This window comes from Thunnus maccoyii, chromosome 8 (assembly GCF_910596095.1).
Source record: "Thunnus maccoyii chromosome 8, fThuMac1.1, whole genome shotgun sequence".
NCBI lineage: Eukaryota > Metazoa > Chordata > Actinopteri > Scombriformes > Scombridae > Thunnus > Thunnus maccoyii.
This window is the reverse complement of record NC_056540.1, coordinates 11,141,850-11,163,777: the sequence shown is the minus strand read 5'-3', so window position 1 is coordinate 11,163,777 and position 21,928 is coordinate 11,141,850. Positions and strand designations below refer to the sequence as shown.

Sequence of the window (21,928 nt, the reverse complement as noted above, 5' to 3'; positions counted from 1 at the left end):
TTTTTGATAAGTACATACGCTGTGACTCAGACACAGAGCTTTCCCTACTGAAAATCCACTGCTAATCACCAATAGTTGTTACATTTGCTTTGTAGATAAGTGCTGGTGAGGGCAGAGCCATATGCTCTAATTTATTGAGTACACAAGTCATCAATGTTCCATTGAGTCATGTCTGTCACAGTCCAAGTCCAGCAGGGGCAGTTTGGTCATTCACAATCAGTGAAATCTTATTCCAATTTTCACATTTTACATTTTGTGCCTTTGCTACAAAGTTGATCCAGTATTAAATATCTGTGAAACAAAACATCCATGAAATGCCTTTATTATGGCTATTTAAGTGCATTTTATATTTGGAACCATGCTGTGACTCGAGGAAGTTTAATTCATTAAAATTACTATTTAACTTGACAGGTAATTATTGGCCTTGGAAACAGCCATCCATCCACATCCCACAATCTTCATCAGCAGATTGGGTTTACTCAATTGTCACAGGACTGGAGATGTTCAAAATGTCCATAATTCTGAGCACATCTAGGACTTTTCATCAGTGTTGTCTTATTCTTATTAACTCGACCATGTCATATGGATTATTGGTTCAGTCAAACTGTGGACTATCAGTTTCAATGTCTTACAACTCTGCATGGCTTATGTGTTAGGTGCATGATATTACCTTTTTACTAACTTGTAACTGCAAAATGTTTTAATCAAGATTAACATTATGATTATCATATTTTATTTATGTGTTATTGTTTATTGTTGCTCTATGTCCGCATGCGTCAAAAAATGGATATAATCAGTATTGTTTGTTTGTGTTTTGTTGCCTTATCTTGCTTGCATGGCTATGAATAGTGGATATTGCTGCTGTATTATTGTACTGATGTTCTGCTGTTTCTGGGTACTCTGCATAGCTTGGGTATTGTCTTGAGAAAGCTTATTTTGTTGCTATTGTTTTTATGGCATCTTGTTGTCTTCTATTATTTTTAACCATCACTTAATTGGCTTATTGTTTATTGTTTATTTGGATCCCCATTAGTTGTTACCAAGGCAACAGCTACTCTTCCTGGGGTTAAGAACATAAATGTATACACGTGCTTGTACATGCATACCTAGATAAGAACATCTTGCCAAACTGCAGTTGAAAATTAGCCAGGTGGCTAACACTAGAACATTTACAGAAAAAATGTTAATTAATGTGTGTTTTTCTTATAAATAAATAAATGAAAATGAAATTAATATGCTGACACATATATACAAATTACACAATATTACACTGTGCAGTTTAACAACAGTTAATTATGAAATCAAGGTATAGTGCTTGAACATTATTTAAATTTTTGTCCCATTTATCATACTATAACCTTAGTTTTTCAACGTGCACTCTGAATTGAGACTTCTCGGATTAATGAGATACCTAACCTAGCAATGAGTCATAGTGCAATAAGAAAACAGACTTATCACAGCTGCACAGAATGCAGGAGTCATTGTGTCTGTGTGCAGTGTTCTGTACTTTAATAATTTCTGCAGGAATTACTGCCCACGGTAATATTGAAAATTGAACTCATATGTAACATTTTGATGTTACTCATTCAGTAAGCTGCCACAGGGAGAGCTCTTCAATTTAAAAAGTTATTCTTTAATCCTGGTGTGAACAAGAACATACAGTATGCATTAAAAACACAACCAGTTAAAATGTATAACATTATTATTATTATTTATTTTTCCATGTGTTTATTTGAATTCCAGTTGAAGACTCAGTGTTGCACAGTGCCTGAGTTTGCATAGGTTGGATAAGAAGGTAAAACATCTGCAGCTGTATTTCTATATTACAGATAAAACCAGGTGGTTCCCAAAGCAGTCACATTACAAATGGACCAGTTTTCAACAGTACCTTAGAATAATGCCAAAGTTGTCACTGTTACATAGCCTGTAGTCAGTGTTATTGTACATTTAGGTCATGAGGGAACTCCCACTGAACATTTTTAGCAACATCTTTGGACAAACATAAAAAATTATTAATTTCTAGCAGATGCAATATTTGACTGTAAATTAAATTCATGGAGCAATTTTAGGACATTTAATAGATATATGTAAATTAAACTGATGCTCATTAATGTTTCTCATATGAAATTAAAAAAGAAAGGTGACAAGAAATGCACTAAAGTAATATTTTACCAATTTATTTTTGGGTATCAAAAACTCACTTCCTGTAGGCTTGAGGGGTGACTATTGATTGTTGGTAATTGGTAGATAAAGACATTTTAAGCCTACAAAATGTGGGTGTTTGATATTAAAAGGATTGTTAAAAGTGCACTCCAAAATAATATAAATTCATAAAAACAAAATTAATTAAAAAAACTGAAAAACATTTCCTGCTACATTTAAGACACATGTCTTTCATCATTAGCATATACTTACAGCATGCATGCTGGGTTTTCACTGGTCCCCATTAGTCCAGTTCAAAGCCCATTATTATTCACACATAAGAAGCATAAGCACTTCACTATCTGCAAATTTTCTTAATATAAGATATCCCTTTACAGCTGATGCTCTTTAAGGGGCACCATGTTGCATACACAGGCATTACTGTAAACATTCATTTTTTCTTTGCTTTGTGAATAAATACTCCCGCAACAGTGTTTAAACACTGCTGACACACATGGAACAATTTCACATTTCCATCAACATTTGGGACACTTAAAAAAATAATAAAATTCAAGTGGAATAATAAAATAAAATTCAAATTTCAAGTGGATAAAGCGGACACATAGGACTGATTCACAAAACAAACCTAAGAAGCCTTAAGTCTTAAGACTTAAATTAACTGTGATATGTTCTGTGACTTAATTCTGTGATTCTACCATTTTCCCTCCATACACACCAGTGTAAATATCCTGTAATCCACAGACCCAGAGTATCAAGTATTCATCATATCCCACAGTTTGAGGCAGTCCATTATTTGATGTAAGTGGTCATCAACGTCTCCCTGAGCTCTTGGTTTAAGATCTAAAAGAAGAAGTGCAAAAATAAGATGTCAATGCTGGGTTTGCTTAAAGTGACATTAGAAAACATCACCAGATGAGTTACCTGTTTGGCTTCTTCTGTCCAGCAGATGGAGCCAGAGCCGCTTTTCCTCTCAGCAGGGCATTAGTGGAAAGCTGCACTCCCTTTGTGTGTTGCTGTTCCTACATATAAATGATAAGACATCTCATATTCAGTTCAGGTAAGTAAAGCTCAGGTGAAATAAAGATTGCCTGTGGCTTTACTTGCAAGAAAATATAAGATTACAAGAACAATATTCACCACTGATGGTTTGACAGGACAAGGCGGTGGAGGTCTGTTAGGTGGGTCCGGTCGGGATTTAGGTGCTGTTGAAGGCAGTGGGTGGGTAGGTCCTGAAGGTGGCGGAGGAGCCCGGTCTTTGCGTCTCTGCTCGGCCAGCTGTGGAGATTTGAAAGGAGTGCTGGACTGAGTGTGAGCCTGTGGTGAGTACTGACTCTGAGAAGAAGCGTCAGGCTGGATCTGGGCTTGATGTTCTCTCTTCTCCGCAGCATATGCAGGTATGGGAGGAGGCTTCACAGCTGGACGCACAATAGCATGTCTGGGCCGAGTTGGACAAGACGGGCTCAGATGAGGAGAGGACTTCCCCTGTGGAGGAACGACCACGACAAACTTTAGCGATCTGTTCTGATATTAAAAACGATTACTATTTGTGTGATCATTTTGTGTTCTAGGAATTACATGAGCGGGCCTCTTTACCAGATGGTCTGATTCCTGTTTCTTTAGCAAGAATGTCGGGTTGGCATGACCGATCACATGACTGTCTACATGCAGAGGCTTGGTCTTGACAGGGACTGAACTGAGGGTTAAAACACATACAAATAAAAGAGAAGGCCCATAATAGACCCAACATATATGGAGACTCAAGCAAAAATACATTGTCTATTCACTAAAATGTAGATTACTAGTATTTAACACTTCAGAACTAGATACTTTGGTGTTGGAGGTGGAGCAGAAGCTTTCAGCGGGTGGAATTTGTGTTTGTAGTAGAACCACAGCCCAACAGCAGCCAAAACCACAAAGAGAACCAAAGGGAGGACCAGCAGGACTGGAAGGAGACTGCCTGTTGGAGTGTAAAATAGACAAGAGTCAGAAACTAGCATAAATTCAAATGAATATTTTACACTGTCAATATGTGTATGTTTTAAGTATGATGTGTCTCACTGTGGCTGATGACAGGTCCACTGTCTACACTCCCACCCGACCCCCTCTGGTCACACAGAGGAGGAGCCCAGCCCATATCACAGTGGCAGTTGTGGTTGTTGTTGCACAGCTGGTGAGAGAAAGTACAGCTGTTTCTAAGATGGTGCCCCTAAAATTGCAACCAAAATGTTTATATCTGTCGTACTGATGAGCAGGTGTAGGACTGAAAGACATTTTAGGACTACAGAGGAGAAGGCTCAATAATTTACTAAAACACTGCACTTTTCAATTTTGATGTACTTGTACTTAACTTGAGTATGTCCATTTTCTGCTAATTTATAATCCTACTCCTCTACATTTCGGAGGAAATTAACATACTTTCTAACTAACATACTTCACTATATTTATCTGACAGCTATAATTACTTTGCAGATAAATATTAATCAATGACAGGGACCATCCTGTTGCATAATGAGTACTTTTACTTTTGATACTGTAAGTACATTTTCATAATTAATTTTGTGCTCTTACTTAAGTAAATGATCTAAATACATCTTGCGCAACTGCCAAGTTTGCCGACTTGCCATATTTGTGGGCTGGCAGCCAAACCTTTCCTGAGAAATCCATCACCCAAGCGTCCTTCCTCTGACACGTAGAAACTTACCCCATGTCCATGGCACTTGGCATTGCAGTTATCAGCTCTGAGAAAAGATGCATTGCGGCATTCTCCATTAAAGCAAATCTGGTGCAAGAAGGAAGGGTGTGAGGAAGAGAGTTGGAGAAGGGGTTAGAGAAATGAGTGCTAGACTTTTACTTCATGAAAATTACAAAAGATTGATTGTTCTTTGTCACAACAATAAACTCCATTTAGTATGTCTCCCTGTATGTATAAGTCTCACCGAGTCATCGCCACACTTGGTGCCTGTCATGACCAGGCCTGGATCCAGAGTGTCCCCCTGTGTCTCCTCATTCCCGTGCCCAGGCTTGTACACATGTGTTCCCATACAATGGATACTCTTGCTGCCCACTTTGATTTTGGTTTCTATGCGAACAGCATTGTTCTCAATGGGCTTGGAAGCTGAACTTAAACACTGGATCTTCCCACATTTAGCATCCCTGGCATAAATAATAAAATTGGTTGAAACATAGAAAAGGCCACAACATGCTTTAATTCTTAGGAAATGAAGATTCCCTACTTGAACTGAGGGAACTGAAGTAAATCAACCAAAACATAATGTATCCTCACCTGTCCTTACAGCTTCTGTACTTCCCAAACAGATCTTTGCCACAGTTTCCGTACATGTCCCCAGCTTCATTTACCTTTTGAAAACACAGGTCAGGGGCCGGACGGCCATCTGCAAAGAAACACATAAGAATGGCTACACACACACACGATAACACAAACAGAAATGCATGCACAGTGTGTTCTGTGACCACCTGATGGAGAGCAGATGGCATCCCTTACTGTTCTGTGTGGCTCCTGTGGTACTACAAAGGCTCTCCAGGGAGGCTCTGTCACAACGTGAATGTGGACACCGTCCAATAACAATCCCTAATCCTGCGACCTGCTGAGGACTCATCTCTAACTCTACCCAGCCTCTCTGCTTCAATACTGGCTGTTTAACTGCTTTAAAGACACAATGTTAATGTATGCATTGGTGATCTTGATTATCTCATTAAAACTTTTGTCAGTCTATTATGCCTTTATGATTTCAAACACATTTTTTAGGATTTTCTTTTTGGGAATTCATGAATGCGGTGTAACTCAAAATACATATCAATTTGTTGTAAGTATTGTTGTCATATTAAAAATCTAATTGAATCTTTTACCACTTAAAGTAAATAAAAATAACCAATTTATGCGGGTGTCACATGCAGTTGCATTTCTTTCCATTGGGCTTTAAATAGAAAATTACATTTTGGAGTATTGTTAAAAATACAATTGATCACAAAATATTATTTAATAAAATGGAATGGGGCTGAATTGGCTGAAAAATTTGTGCAGATTGATGACTACAAATCAACATGCTTGGACATTACTTGGTGAGTCCCACAGGGGTCAGTATTAGGCCCTAAACTGTTTCTTCTGTATGGTAAGAGGGAAATTTAATTTAATAAAACACTGTGTTCGTACCACTCTCAAAGGTATGTGTATTTCAAATTGTGGGGTGACTTTGTGGAATGGGTTAGAGGAAGAACTTGGGGAAAGCAGAGGTATAAATCAATTCAAAAAGATGTACAAAAAAGTGTGTTTTTGAGAGGTACAGGGATGTGGACGTTAGCGTTGCTTCTCTCATGACTGTGACACACGTGGTGGATGCTGTTATTGTTGTTTTTGTTGTTGTTGGTCATCAGATGTATTCGGATGTGTGATAATCACTAAGTATATTATGTAGGTTTATGAATTGAGCATTAGAGAGGGGGCAGGAAATTATGAGTATTAACTTCCTCCTGCTCCTTTACAGACATGTGGTATTTTTTGGTTTGTTTAGTAAGAGTTTGTTGCTTATGTTAAATTCTATTGGTTATTATTGTTTGTTTTTTTGCTTTTATATGTGTCAAATCTGTAATTTTGGAATATTGCATCAAGAATTTGTCTGAATTTGTATATTATTTTTAGAACACACACATATATATGATTTTTCAATAGGCCTTTTTCACAGCAGACATTTTGACTTGGCATAGCAGGGACAGCACAGGTGTTACTAATAACATTAACAATGGCTTTGTTGTATTCAAGTGTGCCAGTAAGCCACGACGCTGAGCCAACGTGCACAATACCAGGACCCTGAAATCAAAGCAGCTAGAAGGAATTCAGCCATCATTAATTTTATTACTTACACCAGTGTTTCTCCTACTGTGACATGTCAAAATGTCTTCTGTAAAAAAAAAAAAAATGTTGGACAGGACTAATGCTGCCAGCCAGACAACATTTTTAGTATATGCAGTCAGAAAACAATGAAATAATTGTAATGATTTTTATTAGAAAATAATTTAGCATTTAAACCACAATGTTTGGGAATATCTGTAACAATTTAAATTATCTAGCTTTAAGATGAACAGTGAAATAATTGAACCATGCAGTAATACAATACCAATAATAATACCAATAATAACAATGTGTAGTGTAGATTGGAAAATATATGTTACATACAATACATGCATATGTTATACTGTATGCTCTATAGTATATATACTTAGGAATGAACTGTGGAACTAAATATTTACAGATTATAGGATTCCAGTTTACCCACCTTGTCCCCAGAGTGACCGACACTGTTGCTCCAGTGTAAGACACATGCCGGTGTAACAGTAAGCCTGCCCGCCTGCACATGATGAGCCGTCCACCAAATAGAAGTTAGCAGGACAGGACTCAGCCTTCCCGTCGCAGTACTCTGGCAGGTCACACGGACCTGAGGGAGCACGGCAAAGCACACCCGGGCTCTTCAGCTTGACAGTGAGATATGAAGAGGGGATTAGATGTTGTTATTTAACACCAGGACAAACATGAGGACAATGACAAGAGACTGGGAAGACGGAATTGATTGCATAGCTGTAATTCAAGAGCTATAGTGTTGATCTAATAGTAAATATTAGCCAGGGGAATGCATTATTCAAGGGGGATAGGCTTTTTCTGTTTTCCTTTGTTCACATGACTGTCAGATTCTCATGTTAGTACCTTGCAGTTATGACAGCAGATGCCATGGGCACACTCAGCTCCAGCTTTCAGAGTGCAGTTGTTGGCATTACAGCAGGGACTGGTACACTCCTGCACAGAAAGTGAGTTGTGAGCAAAAATATACAGACAAACACACACACATTGACGCACAAACACACACGCTGACCTCTTCCTCTCCGCAATCACATTCCTCTCCGATCTCCAGGTAACCATTGCCACAGCGCTGCCCTCCATACATGGCTGTGGTGTTTGGGAGATTGAAGAGACACTTCCCTCCTCCAGAGGTCAGGTAGCTGTTCAGCTCCTTCTGGTTGCAAGCGTTGAACACACGTGGAAACGGGTGCCTGAGCAATGGTGGGGAGGAAGCATAAATACAGTGTGTAAGCAATACTTCATCATTTCCTCTTGAGTATTAGCTTCATAACTCTAATTTCTTTTTTATTTCAGTCATTTGTGTCTGTACCCAGTAGCGGCAGCCATGATGCAACCCCCGTCGTCAGCTCTCGCCTGGCAGCAGCCTGTGATATCATGACTCATGCCAAAATTGTGACCCATCTCGTGTGCCATGGTGGCAGCAACACCAACAGCTGACTCTGAGTGATCCTGTTTGAGAGAAAAATCAAAGATGCAGGGACACGTTTTAAAGATTGGTAGGAAAAGTCACATATAGCACATTTCACAGCATTTTGGAGACACTGTCAACACTCGATATGTACCATTCACCCACTGTTCCAGAATACCAACTAAAATAATGAAAAGCTAACCTAAGAGACTTTTTAAAATGTCTTTTTTGCAGGAGAAAAAAAATGTTGTGAACATAGAGCAAATGATGAAAGTTGATTTTGACAAATTGCAGGTATAAACACCATGTTGAGAATATTAAATTAATATGGATTATGCTTTGCTTAGTCCGAAGTAACCTATGATTTTACCCCACACATACATGGAGAGCAAGTGGTGTTCAGTGTCTTGTACACCTGAGCTACACTCCAACTGGATATCTCCATATGAGAAGAGCATCTCCCACTTACATCTTACCAAAGTAAGACTTCATCACTAAAAGAGTGCATAGAGAGGACTGATGTTTGTTTAGACACTTGTCTCTCACCGTGTTCACTCCACCGGACTGGTAGTCGGAGCACATGGCTTTGAGAGGTGCCAGTCCGATGGTGGTGCCCTGGAACGACTTCCCCCTGGAGACACAAATGCCACTACTGATTAGTTCCAGCTGGACAACAGCCTACTGGGATGCAACTGGTGATGGTTATTATCTTGACCAATGAAGATGAAATCATCTGAGAGATCTACCCACTGGATAAGGGGCTCAGAAAGAGATAGGGGTTCACTAGTGTTGGAGAGGGTGAAGAGAGATAAATGGGAAGACTAGTGGGAGATGAAAGCAGGGACACTAACGTGATGAGCTGGGCGTTGTCGTTGGGGAGCCTGCGGAGATTTTTGCCTCTCCAGGACAGGAATGCTGCCAAAGTGCTGTGCGGGTTGTCAGACACACTGATCATGTCCTTGATGTTCCACACCTCCACACCGATTAATGCCACACGGATGCTCAAAGCTTTGTAGTACTGTGGGTGTTGCAAGAGCAGTGACAGACACAGAATAACATCAGTCATTAGTAGATACTGGTGTGATAGACTTGAGTGTCTGTGATTTTTATGCTTCATAACAGACATTACCTTGTCAACCAAGTTGGCTGCTTCCAGTAATTTCAGTTGGGTGTTCTCGCGACTACTCCCATGCTTCTCAAACTGCCGTTAACATAAACCATATTACCATATACAAAGATAGACACACCAAAACCTCAAAAGGGTTTCACACTTCAAATAACAGGACGTGAATCACAGTTTCATATTTACCTAAACTAGCTCTAAATAAACTGATGACTGAAGACTTTTATTTCTATAATTACGTTTATTAGCATACAATCAAGGTAGCACTATACATAAATGTATGTATATATATAGTTTCCAGTTGGTTCATGACAAATTTTGGTTTTGTGTTTTGTCTATAATAAAAGAGGTCTATTGAGGTCATTTCTGCCTACATAGCTGATGTCATACACAAATAGCCACATCCTCAACCCCCACATTTAATGGTATATTAAGAAAATGTTCTCATCTGGTTAAAAAGTGATCAAATATGTACATATCCTCAACAGCGTCCTCACCTCAGCCTTGTCTGCCACTAGCAGCAGCTCGACATACTTCATATTCTGACTCAGGTCCCTTCGTTCCTTAAGGTGGAAGATAGAGAAGTTTAATACAGAGCAACTGGTGACATTATTGTTCTGCTTGTGTGTAAAACCTGCAAAAGATTTAATGTTGTCAACATTGTCTGTCCTATCTGAACTCACCCTTATGCTCCTTGGTGACATCATTCCATGGATGAAGCCATCAAGCCCCTCCTCGTGCTCCTTGTTGCCATGGTGATGCAGACAGCTACCTTTGGATAGATGGAGACTCTCGGCTCTGAACACAGCGTGCTGCTGTGCATCCGTGGAAACGGGAAGAGGCTCTATCAAGTACGTGACGCTTGTGTTCAGAGAAATCAGTCCTCTGTGGAAAAAATAAGGCACTGCTAATGGTTCCATCCAATCACAGCTTGAGGAAATCAATGTGGATCAGTGATGTTGCTGTTTTTCTATCTGCACATTGTGGTATACTGTTGTCAATATGTCCTTTCAAATCTAAAATTAACAAAACATCAGATCAAATTTCCACCAGTAATCATTAAAGTGGGGAAAACCATATGGTTTTGGTTGTGTTTTTTTTTCAGATCTGGATTTTTGTAATCTGGCTGTGGTGGATAAGAGGGACGTGGGTCTCAGGTGATTTGCTGGTGTTCATAAATGATGATCAGCTGAGACAGTCAGTGAAACGCAATCCTCTGGCTTCTTCAAAAAACAAACCCACTCATGAGTGCAGACGCCTATACACAAACACACGAGCGTGCACACATCAGCAGGTCAAGCAGCTGCAAAAAACATCTGGCGAGGTCAGACGCCCACATGTCAGCGTCCCTCTTAGCTGTGTTTGCATTCCTCCCAAGAATCTACATTAGTCGAGAGACGTATTCATTCATTCGTCCTCCAGATGCAGAGCAATGAACCCAGAGAAAACACACATATGGCTACGATTTCTGTCAGTGCTTGCCAGCTCCTATTCTGCTGCCTGTGTCTCCTCTCTGAATGTCTCTAGCAGGAAGTATTAGCTGTACTGGATCCACACCAGGAGAAAACACAGGATTTCCACACTGAGCTGCACTCAATGAACCAACACTGGAGCCAATGACCTACTAACCTACTGGACTGCACTACACAAGACACTGCACTGTACTGGTTCCTGTCACTTTATCTATTCAACCATGGTTTTATCATAGGTCTAACAGTTGTTCCCAAATAATCTATGGATACAATCAGAAAAGCCTTAAAATCCCTAATGAGGATTTCCAGCTTAGGAGTGGTTTAGGAACACTTAAAACTGGAATGAGGGGATGTTTTTAAAGTTTTTAACAGTCACCAGTCGATTGTGAAAGTCTAAAAATATGAGCATGCCATTTTTAACACTCAAAATCCACACATTAGCATTTTAGCTTTTCAAGTGGGATTTTCTGAAAAGAAAAAAAAAAAGTTTATTTAAGAAAATAGTCTAAGGTATTTTATATATATATATATATCTGTTTGGAGTAGGGAATTATCAGCAAGATTGAAAGGTGATTTCCTGCCTGGGTATAAGTGTTTCAAATCACCTTGTAAACATCAACATTTGGACTAATTTTCTCCTCTATTTTATCACGCTGACAGGTATTCTATCAATGACCCTGACAACACTGGGTAAATTGCAATGTGTCCATTAATCCTGTTTTGTTGGGCCAAAATGTGTGCATGTCAGCTGGAAGAGAAATGAACTGAGACTGTAAAATTAGCTATTAATAGGGTATAGTTTGAAGAGACTCTAAAGCTCCTCACTGTAAGGACTTCTTTATAAAAAGGCCTTTTATTATTATTAGGATTTAGTTTTAGTTTCCTTCACCACTGGGACCGACTTTAAACATTAGAAAGCTTTATGAGTACAGCTCCTTAGTGGGGTTTTTCTTACCTCAGTCCTGAGCATGTGCTGACAGCAACGCTGGAACCTTTCATACTCAGAACCTCCCCATGATACAAACAGTGTCCCTAGAAGACAAAAACAGTCATAGATCAACTCACAGCAGGGAAACAGTGGTAAAAGAGACTCTAATTTCACCTGAAGATCTCCTGAGTAGAACACTCACTTTCTACAAGTCCAGTGGGTGCTGCTCTGTGCTCAAATGATAGTATTGTATGTCTTTAGTGTCATTTACTGTCTCATTTTTTCCTTCCATTTAAAATGATCAACTACACCGGTGCTTATCTCTCTTCTATGATCATTTACAACTCCCAACTGCAGTTTAAGAACATTAAACCGTCTCATAGACTCACAGTGTTGGCAGGAGAGGAGGATCTGCGGGCTCCATCATCGGTGTACCATATTTCCTGATATCCAGGGGCCAACAGTTGCCTGGTGAAAGACAGCACCAACTCAGGGACAATTTGCAAGAGAATATATTTAATGTCAGACATTCAATCTACCCAAACTACATCAATATGATGGCGTAATGTGAAAAAATATACTGTGTAAAAGCTGGAGGAAACGGGAAAGGAGAGGCAGTTTCTCTCCAGCTGCCCTCGGCTCATAAAAGATTCATTCTGAGAGACTCTACAAAACCAGACTGCCTCAAAGATTTAGACAAAAATCCTCTCAGAGATAAAAATAAAAGGAAGAATGGGGAAAAGGGTTGTGACTATAATAAAATCTACGTGTACCTTTTCCTAATGGCCCTTTTCACTTTCTGGAGTCATCCCTATTGTGAGAGTTTGTTGTTATATCCAGACTGCATTTGTTTGACAGTACTATTATTTACTCTATTACTGGAATTTCTCTGTTAGTATACAATACAGACTGGACAGGAGAGACTTATAAATCAAAGATATGTGCACACATATGGAGAGCCAGATTAACAATATTCCTTTAATGTGGTGACTTCCCTCTTACTTCCCATCTCTGTGTGTGTGTTTGTGTGTGTGTGTGTGATTAAGTGAGTGTCTTTGGACCTGGGCTGTTTCTGTCAAACTTCTGGCAACCTACCGGCCGCAATATTTACATTTTGTACAGATGCTTGTTTCCCTATCTTACTCCTTTCAGCTCTGTTTCAATCCATTCTTCCTGTCTTCATTCATAAACTTTGTCTGCCTCACAGCTGTTTTTTCTCCTAGTTTCTCCTCCTACAGTTCTCCGCAAATCCATCAATACAGGCTGTAGCTGAGAAATCTACAAGTATCTACTGATGTGGGTTAAATCATCTCAAGCAAACATGAGACAGATCTTCTGCACAGATCTATCCCTTCTGTTTTTCTTTATTTATCATGTCTCTTTATTTATTTTCCATTGTAGGAAGTTTGTGGCTTTACTTTAGTGTAATATATCTTACAACTTACTTTTACTATTCTACTTTCAACTTGGCTGGATGAAATTAGTGAAAATCCAGGTAGTTAAGTCAAATAATGCAACTTTTGGGGAATTATGCTTTTTCACCATCTTGCAGAGAATTAGACTCTCATATCTGTCAGTTATGTATAAGGCTACATTCAGCAGCTGGCTAGATTAGTTTAGCATAGCAACAGGAAATGGGGGAAACAAGCTATAGTGAATAAGTGAAAAACACACACAAACAACTTGCAGGTGAGATTTTTTTCCTCATCAGTCTCCAGAAGTAGGTAACAGTGCACAGTCACAAAAAAAATATAATAGTTCAGGTAAAGGGATCATAAAATGTGCAATAAAATCATTAGGAAAAATGCAATACATACAGTTAAAGATGATGTGATTGGAGACTATATACAAGTTTTTATAGTTATTTACTCATGCTGCTGCACAGCCAGCCAGCAGCAGAAGTAGTCCAGTGTGGCAAATTCATCATTGGGTTTAAAATGATGACAGGAAAAATCTGTAATTCCATTACTCAAGTGTGCCTCAGAATATAGGGTAAACATGCTCAATATGGGATTAAACCAGGGGATCATTTGTATTTGGGCATGAATATCAACAGGTGACAGCTATTGAGCAGCCGTCAGTAGGGAGGGGAGGATTTCCTGTGTTTAGACATACAGTTACAAAATGATTCATTTCCACATGTGTCACAACTTGCAAAACACCTTGAATTTAGTCTTCACGTGTTCACCAATGACTGGCTTTACCCCAGTGTAATGTATCTTCAAACTTACATTTACTATTCTTTTTTCAACTTTGCTGGATGAAATGAGTGAAAATCAGTGTAGTTGAGTCAAATACTGCAACATTTGGGGAATTACACTTATTCACCATCTCGCCACGAGTCAGATAAGAAATTTGATATACCACTCTCAAAACTGTTCATTATGTATAAGGCTACAGCCAGCAGGCGGTTAGATTAGCTTAGCATAAAGACAGGAAATGGGGGGAAACAAGCTAGAACAAGATATAATGTGTGGATAAGTGAGTTTCAGAGGTGCTGGTGGGTGGTTTTGTTACTTTTGATTGAGCCAAGCTGGCTGGTTCATCCGTAAGCTAAGCTAACTGGCTGCTGGTTGTAGCTTAATATATACTGTACAGACAGTATAGACTGTACGGAGTGGTATCGATCTTCTCCTCTAACTCATGCCAAGAAAGCGAAGAAGCCTTTTCCCAAAATGTCAACAAACTATTCCTTCAAAGAATGATGAGGACAAATGAAGGAAAAACGGGGCTTTTTTCTTCTTTCTCCCATCAGATGCCCTGAAGGAAACAAGCCTCTTGAAACAATGACAGCCTGTTGATGCAATCAGTCACAAAGCAAGTCAAAGACAAAAAACGTCTGCTTCATCTCTTAACAGATTACCACTCTGGAGTTGATGGGGTGAGAGGGAACACACACGCAACACAACAGTCTGCAAGAAGATTTAAAAATGATCACTCAGTGGGTAATGTATCCGGCTGATGTCACCCTAACCAGGGTAACCCCCGCCGTGTTGTGATTTGACCTTCTAACCTCATTTATATCTGTCCTTCCTCTAGTTTTTCTGCTTCTCTCATTCCCCAAAGATTCCCATCTCTTTGTAACTCTGTCTATTAATGGAAGAATGGCTGATGATTGACAGAGCTTCACCCTGCTGCTGTTCCACAGTCATTATAGAGGATGGACGGTCATTTCTTCCATGAGGAAAGACATAATGACTCTTTCTCTCCTGCACGCTTCTTCTCACATGCCAATCAGCAGCTGCATTTATGGGCTAAACAGCGCTGACTTACTAGTCCTCGGGGATAACAGTGTGTACACTAGTAGACTGATGGATGTATAACCTTCCGCTGTGTGACACATAGACTCAACATGCCATTATCAAAGCTATATAGCCACTACTTAAAGGATATTACCAGCTTAACTTTGGGGTTTTTTTCCCATGTTGCCTTAAATTTTGATTAAAGTTCCAAACCCAGCAGTGTATTTGCCACATTCAGACCCGGCTACTGTCTGTTCCACTAAAGGTTAATTAGTTAAAAATGATTTACTGCTGCCATGAAGTCATTAAAAATAACATGTATAATGTGACTTTAACATGACTTTATAATGCTACATCCACTGTAGTTGAAGATGATTGATTATTATCTGCACACTGTGTTTATATTTCTTTTTTAACTATGGAGGTTTTACTTTATGCTTCTGCAAGGTAAAGCCAGACAGAGACATAAACGATTGTAGCAACCTAGGAGTGACACAAATTCATCATTGGGTTTAAAACGATTATAGAAAAAAATTGTAATTGCCGTTTTATTTGCTCAAGTGTGTCTCAGAACAGAGGGTGATTAAAACAGTGGACCAGCTGAATTTGAGCATGACCAACCACAGTGACCACCATAAAATACTGTTAATTCACAATGACAGGCTTTGATCAGCAAAAGGGAAGGAAATCCTGTATTTAGACTTAACAACTTACAAAATGCTGATTTCTACACCCGTCCTCACTTTGCGGAAACACCTTGAACTCAGCCTTGGTCTTAACTGGTCCAGCAATGGGTGACATAAACCTGTTTATGAAAATTTCATTGCCCAACTGTAGTCACACAGTCTAAGCCTTGCACCAACACCAATAGTATATCCCAAACCCTTGAGCGCAATTGCCTTCTGGTAAATGCTGCTAGAACTTTCAAAATCAAGACCGTAAGAAAAACCTCTATGTGATGGCCGGAGGGCTCCGCAGAGTTTGGATGTTGTCCAGCGTCCAGACAGATGCTGTGATTGAGGAGCGCTGAATCAGGACTGTCTGGTAGTGAGGCTGAGACAAAGGCTCGGTTCAGCCTCAGGAGGAGAAAGAAAGGGTGGGGGAGTAATGCTAATGTACTTGGGAGATAGTGAAGGAGGGGAGGGAAGAGAAGGGGATGTGGGGTAATGCATTAGGGTCAGTGGGTCACATTCTCTCATAGTATCAGATGACATCACCGCACATGGGTGGAGGGAAGGAGGGAGAAGGCTGACGCAAAGTCAAAGTACAACTCAGCAATGGATGATGAAGAGGCTTTTATTGCAGAGGGAGACCAATGTTCTGTTGTCTGAAGCCCTGTGGGAGTGTGTGTGTGTCCCCGACACACAGGCTAGATTCAGATTTCCAAGTAGACTGTGAGACTAAACACAGACAAACGGGAAACAAGGACAAGTGAAAGCATCCCCTGCTCTCTGTCCCCTATTCCTGCAATCCATCAAGTCTTTCAGTCCTGTTTGTGTTCTTTTGGGGTGTTGTGTGTGTGTGTGTGTGTGTGTACAAGTGTGTCCCTTTGTGTCGTCTGTCTGCGTGTGGCCACAGTCTACCAAAGCCTGACCTCAGAGAACGCATGGGAGATGTATATTTGTACTAGAGCCCTGGGGAATATCAGAGGGAGGTGAGGGAAAGGAAGAAATGAGAAAGGATGGGGTGCTCGCTTTTAGGCTGGACAGTGGAAGACATATGAGGTAAGTGAGGAGAGGAGAGGAGAGGGGAGGAGAGGAGAGGAGAGGAGAGGAGAGGAGAGGAGAGGAGAGGAGAGGAGAGGAGAGAGAGACAATGATGTGTATGTTTCATGGGGGAGTGCTTGATTCAGGGTTTGTGCAGGAGGAGCATTACACAGAACACAGAACAGTCACGCAGAGGAGGAAGGAAGAATATCCACCTTCCTCTCCCTATTCTCTTTCTTTTTTTTTCGACCTCAACCCTTCTCCTCCAGTACATCATTTACTTTCTTACACCATTTCCTCTCCCTGTCACTCTGTTTCTACATCCCTTTTCCTGCTCTCTGAGTCAGCACATCAGCCCATGCCTGGCTCTTAACCAAATCAACCCTCTTCGGACGCACCGGGGCCTTTCATTAAGATAAAAGCTCAGGCAGACACACATAGACACCCACATAGATGCACGTACAAACCAGAAAAAGATCCATGCACGCACGCACACACACACACACACACACACACACACACACTGACAAGCATAACTAGGGAGGACATAAATAGATTGAGTCTGGACTCTAGCCACTGGGAGTACCGATGCCCATGAAAGTTCACAGCAATGTTTTTCTCTGTGCTTTAAGTGATACATTACGTGAAAAGAAGGTGAGGTGGACCAGAATTAAAGGGGTGAGCATGAAAAAAGACCATCTCACAGCTTGTTTGGGTTCTCCCTTGTCTGCTGACTGTCAGAGTTACAGTTGCAGGGCATGGGGGAGTAGCCAGGATGCAGAGATGGTGTGACCCCAGAGGCTGGCAGCATTTTCCCTGACTGGCTCCTCTCCAAAATCAGACATTGATCTTCACAGACAGCTCTCTTCCTCAGCACGTCCTATAGACTCGCATTTCCAGACATGTCTCCACACCAGACCAACAGAGGACAAATCAAAACACAGTAACCCAGTATGGGTTTAGGCTTGGAGAGAGGGGAAATGCCGAGTGGCGGAGTGAAGTGGTAAACCTCAGACTAAATAAAAAGCCAGCAAGTTCTTTCTTTGGATGCTATAAACCTACTTTGTTGTAACCCGACTGTATGGAAATTATTGGGGTGGGAAGGACTTACTGGTTACATTGTAAAAGCAAAGCCTTTCTCAGTGTTTTCAATGGATCCTTCCTTTTACTTAAAAAAGGTAAGATCTGCACATCTCACAATAATATTACAGTGTCTTGGTACAACTTGTTTCATCATAAAAAATTTAAGGTGCATAAATAATTTAACACTGTACTTTTTAAAACTCAGTATGTTGCTATAACAATACTTTTCACAGTGAACATATAATACTGAGTCCTGTACGCTTAACATTCCAGCAGCAGAACAGTAATACTGACAATAATTTTTGTGCAGTCCCTAATAGCATTGTGACATATGAGCATATTAAAGGCTGAAGCTAAAGTGAATGAAACACAAAATCACAGTAACAAGAGTTTACATGATTTTTCTGGATCAATATAGTGTGCAGACACAGTGGATTAAAGGATCAATATTAAGGATGTGTTTCTTTAAATGGAAAAAATGTCAATTTTTACTTTGAAATTTTGCCATATTATTAAAATGACAATTTTCTATTGTTTTAATTTCTATTATTCATTTTGTCACAACATACCTGCATTAATGTTTTTTTTGTCCATGTTGGGGAAGGTGAAACAAGCTGCAAACACAATATTGACATTTTATCACCTATGGTGAAGGTTTTAGCGAATGGCATTTTTAAACATCCACCAGACACAAAACAACATTAGCATTCATTTGGAGTTGTGTTTCTGGCCACTTGGTGAATGTCAATCCAATATTCACTCTGCTTTTAGGTCTGTGTTGGTCTCCATCAACTCCTGAGGGAAATATAACTGGCTCTTTGCTAAATGACAATGATGATACTGATGAGGGCAGGAAGTTCAGACCAAAACAGCACAGTTGAAGGCCATAAAAATCAAGACAAGAGCCGAGTGATTCTCTGTGGTTTTGTTGCTATAAGTGAGCCCTTTAACATACATGTGGTCTTTTGAATCACTGTTAATAACATTTTTTATTATAGCAGCTTTAAAAAGTTTCTAAAATTAGTCTTTTTCACATTAACCATATAACATCTAACTAGCAGAAGTGATAAATACAGAGTGCCCTGGTGGCTGAATGGTTACCGTGGATCCCACATTACTGCAACATCCCTGGATTGATTCCAGGCAGGGACGTTTGCTGCATGTCAAGAAGTTGCACAAAAATGGTTGCAAAAGTTATTTTTCTTGCTAAGAAATTTAAATATTTTTTTCTCCAATATCATACTTCCTCTTTCTTAGAGGAGTCACTATGGACTCTCTCAGTTAACAGCCTCTCTAACTCATTTTGAGAAACCAGAAAAAACATTAAAGTTTTACCAAATTTATCTTAAACCTCACAAACTGACCTTCTGTCTTTCCTTCTCTCCTTTCCTGTCTGGACCACACATATACACACACACACATTGCTACTTTGTGTGATTGATGAAAATTCCTTGCCCAGGAGGAAATTTAACAGTGTGACCACCTGCTGGGGAGGGAGAGCAGGGGGCAGCAAATCCCTCAGGGGACGGTCAGTCAGACACAGCGGAGTCATGGATGGTTAATGTGTGTGTGTCCGAGTGAATGAACTACAGAGAAAGCATACATTCAACGGTAAAACAGGCTTAATTTCTAATGTTCATAAAAGCTTCCCATTCCACTTGTGTGCTGACTCAAATCCAAGACAGCAGCTCTGTTGTCATCACTGACATCCACTATCACAACATCCATTAAAACGAGTGAGATACTCTGCTCCCTTCCTATCACCATCGCATTGTTACTAGACAGGAACTGGCCGCTCCATCAGATTACAGGATCAGGTCCAGAGGTAGAGTCTTACTTCCTGTTTGCCCAAGGCACACAGATCGGGTGTCAACCCTCTGTCGTCCAAAACCATCACCCTCCCTTCCTCATTCATCTCCCTCTCGGCGGCCGCAGGGGGCACTGAACTTATCCATGTGTCTATGTGACACCAAACATCTGGCTAAATGAAGCAGCTAGCTGGGACGTCCTGTGGATGTCGAAGGATACACAAGAAAATGTAGATGCCTAAAATGCTCTGACTTCATTGAATCACATGGGAGCAATTTGATACAAGCAACTATTTGATTGATTGATTTGATTTGTCTCATTTTGTACTTTTCTTCAGCTCAGCTCTTCTAAACTGCACAAAAAAGTTGCAAGACATAAAACTTCAACAAAAATCCTTTGCACTTCCAATTAAATCACTCACTCATTTCTCTCCAGGCGTAGCCTCAGCTCTTGGCCCTCAGCGCAGATGAGAACTTCTGCCTTTGCAGGATACTGGAAAGAAAGCACCAAACGGAGGCTGCTGACTTATATGAAGACTTAAATGTGTGTCAGTCTGTTTTTTGAATCATTTTGTTAGCCAAGAGGACAAAGACTTAAGACAGACTGACTCACCTCTTTGTTGGCGGACCTCCTGTGTCTGAGAGGATGCAGCCATATGGGATAAGTAATCTCATAACTCTGTACTTGCTCCAGGATGCTCTTCTGTTTATTTTCTCCTGCTGAAAATCAGAAAATCAAATGACCCCATTGGAAGTAATCTGTCTATGCAATACAGTGACTTATTCAAATATAGCCTGTATATTTATTTCAATTAGCCTAATAAATGAATACTGGTATTGACATTTGCATGCATTTTTTTCACTGGCACACACTCTCATGCATTTCAAACTTGATCTAGCTGTTCCAGTATCAAAAAATCCCATTTCAACCATCGCTTAGAGAGACAAATCCCGCTCACCATTGTAAACAGCCTCAACACGGAGAATGATCATGAAGCATAGACAGAGAGAGGACCGCACAGCATCGACAGCAGGACGCGCTCCTGGACGCATTGTAAAAATAACATGAATTGACTAAATTGAGACATAAATGTGCAAAACTAGCCGAGGTGTTTCACATCAGATGGAGAAAACGCGGCCGTTGGTGTGACATCGCGATAAACCGCCGCAGCTCTGGAGATGCTTGCAAAGCGTTGGAGCGCACGTCTCCCTCTTTCATTCTCAACCCCTCCCTACTCTTTCCCTCTCTCTCTCTGACACACACACACACACACACACACACACACACACACACACACACACACACACACACACACACACACACACACACACACACACACACACACACACACACACAGGGACACTGAGCCATCAAGACTGTAAAAGGAAAATACGCAGACAATAATCCTCTGATTAATTCTATATTTTTATTCCTGATTTAAAATAATAACAGAATGCATCATTAAAACCATAATATAATAATTAAAATGCATGTTGTTGAAAGGGTTGTTTAAAGACTGTCTGTTTTTTTCAGCATTATTTCTTGAAGGGCTATTGCGTTAGGTGCGTTAATTGTATCAGGTTGAGTGACTGACAAGAGACATAAATAAAAAAAAGTCGTCAAGAAATGACTTCTGTTTACTGGTATGAGTCAAGCGACAATTTCCCATCATACAACTTATTATACTCTTCCTGCCCACATCTATCAAAGTCTATGCCTCCAGTTTGTAAGGCAGGCTGTAATCATATTATAATTATAGTTATGCATTTACAGTCTGCAAGTCCGGAATAACCCTGATGACATCATTATTATTTTCTCAAGATTTTGCAACAGGGGTGGCGAAACTTCAATCTGATCGGATACTATAGCCAGAGTCACAAATTTCATCACTACTATCACTATTAATACTTTTAATTATTATTAAAATGTGCTAATATTCAATTATGTAAAGGAGAGCCATACATGATTTCCAGGTTGAATATGCATCATTAATAGGATAACTATGAAGACTTTTTCTTTTCAACTGTGTTTTTCTTGTTTCTATTAATTTTTTAATCACATGGAGGTTAAAACACAACAGTTTTAGTGGTAAATGACAAATACAATATGATTATTGTGTGATTT

The 21,928-nt window shown here is 40.0% G+C and overlaps 1 protein-coding gene across 2 annotated transcripts; it reads right to left on the bottom strand.

The window, feature by feature from the left end:
* Positions 1-1,684: 1,684 nt before the first annotated feature.
* adam19b (ADAM metallopeptidase domain 19b) lies at positions 1,685-21,023 on the bottom strand. 2 transcript variants are annotated; one of them, XM_042419640.1, is made up of 23 exons: positions 20,763-21,023; positions 20,417-20,523; positions 20,226-20,296; positions 12,354-12,432; positions 11,992-12,068; positions 10,248-10,449; positions 10,062-10,127; positions 9,571-9,642; positions 9,293-9,459; positions 8,988-9,072; positions 8,343-8,482; positions 8,046-8,223; positions 7,880-7,969; positions 7,455-7,650; positions 5,447-5,555; positions 5,100-5,316; positions 4,865-4,942; positions 4,222-4,330; positions 3,991-4,120; positions 3,757-3,856; positions 3,301-3,645; positions 3,085-3,182; positions 1,685-3,003 (listed from the first exon to the last, which is right to left on the bottom strand). In XM_042419640.1, exons 1-23 carry the CDS (start codon positions 20,854-20,856, stop codon positions 2,997-2,999), a joined length of 2,817 nt encoding a protein of 938 aa, XP_042275574.1. In that variant the 5' UTR covers positions 20,857-21,023; the 3' UTR covers positions 1,685-2,996. The 2 variants fall into 2 exon arrangements, with proteins under 2 accessions (XP_042275574.1, XP_042275575.1); XM_042419641.1 differs by having other exon boundaries at positions 20,417-20,520.
* Between the last annotated feature and the right edge of the window lie 905 nt (positions 21,024-21,928).